The sequence below is a fragment of the Sinocyclocheilus grahami genome, unplaced genomic scaffold, assembly GCF_001515645.1.
Source record: "Sinocyclocheilus grahami isolate Dianchi unplaced genomic scaffold, SAMN03320097.WGS_v1.1 scaffold5157.1, whole genome shotgun sequence".
Taxonomy (NCBI): domain Eukaryota; kingdom Metazoa; phylum Chordata; class Actinopteri; order Cypriniformes; family Cyprinidae; genus Sinocyclocheilus; species Sinocyclocheilus grahami.
The window spans coordinates 8,995-9,678 of NW_015509921.1; the positions used below are offsets into that span (position 1 = coordinate 8,995).

Below are 684 nucleotides of genomic sequence, written 5' to 3' on the forward strand. Positions count from 1 at the left end.
CACTTGGTCAAAACAACGGATCTCTGAATTCATCCAGCTTCCTGATCAGCCTTTGTTTCAGTAGTGCACTTATGGTACATTTAAATGTTGCCTAGGTAGGCGGCTAACTAGGAAAGCTTTTGTATCTAACCCTCAGCATCTAGCCATAAACAGGCATGTTTTTGGACGGTGAAGTGAATGCTTTGAAGAACAGCCTGTCCTTCAACAGACACAACGTGAGCTAGTCAGCTATTCTGGAACAAAACTGTCCCCCTTCTTCATGCTTTGTTTGACTGCTTTTGTTCCAGTCAGAAGTCTTTGTGGTGACTGAAGATTCACAGCTTTCATAAGGAAAGCATCAAACACTCACCACTTTCCGTTTGGCACAGAGGAATGCGTGGCACTCCAGCGTCTCATTCTGCTGGTTCTGGGTGATGAACGCAAACACTTTGTCATGCATCTTGTCAGCTGTGCAGTATGATATCCTGGGCAAATGGTCACAAAACAGACCAGAGTTAAGGACTTGCAGTCAGTTTTAAGTAAATAAAAATGATGTTTTGCAGAGATATGGACATGGAGCAGACACAGCTGTCTGTGCTGAATCTTCAAGGACTGTTTTTTGTGCTGCTGTTACACATTAAAGAACTGACGGCTGCTGTTTGTCTTTAAACAAATATAGAAAGTGAGCGTGTGTGTGTGTGTGTG

General features: G+C 43.3%; 1 protein-coding gene across 1 annotated transcript in view; it reads right to left on the reverse strand.

Moving 5' to 3' along the window:
* LOC107577114 (low density lipoprotein receptor adapter protein 1-like) overlaps positions 1–684 on the reverse strand; it is a 13,474-nt gene that overhangs the window by 2,159 nt on the left and 10,631 nt on the right. Inside the window, exon 4 of the mRNA XM_016263225.1 lies at positions 350–501. Within this exon, the coding sequence (XP_016118711.1) occupies positions 350–501 (152 nt within the window). The remainder of the gene's footprint in view (positions 1–349; positions 502–684) is intronic.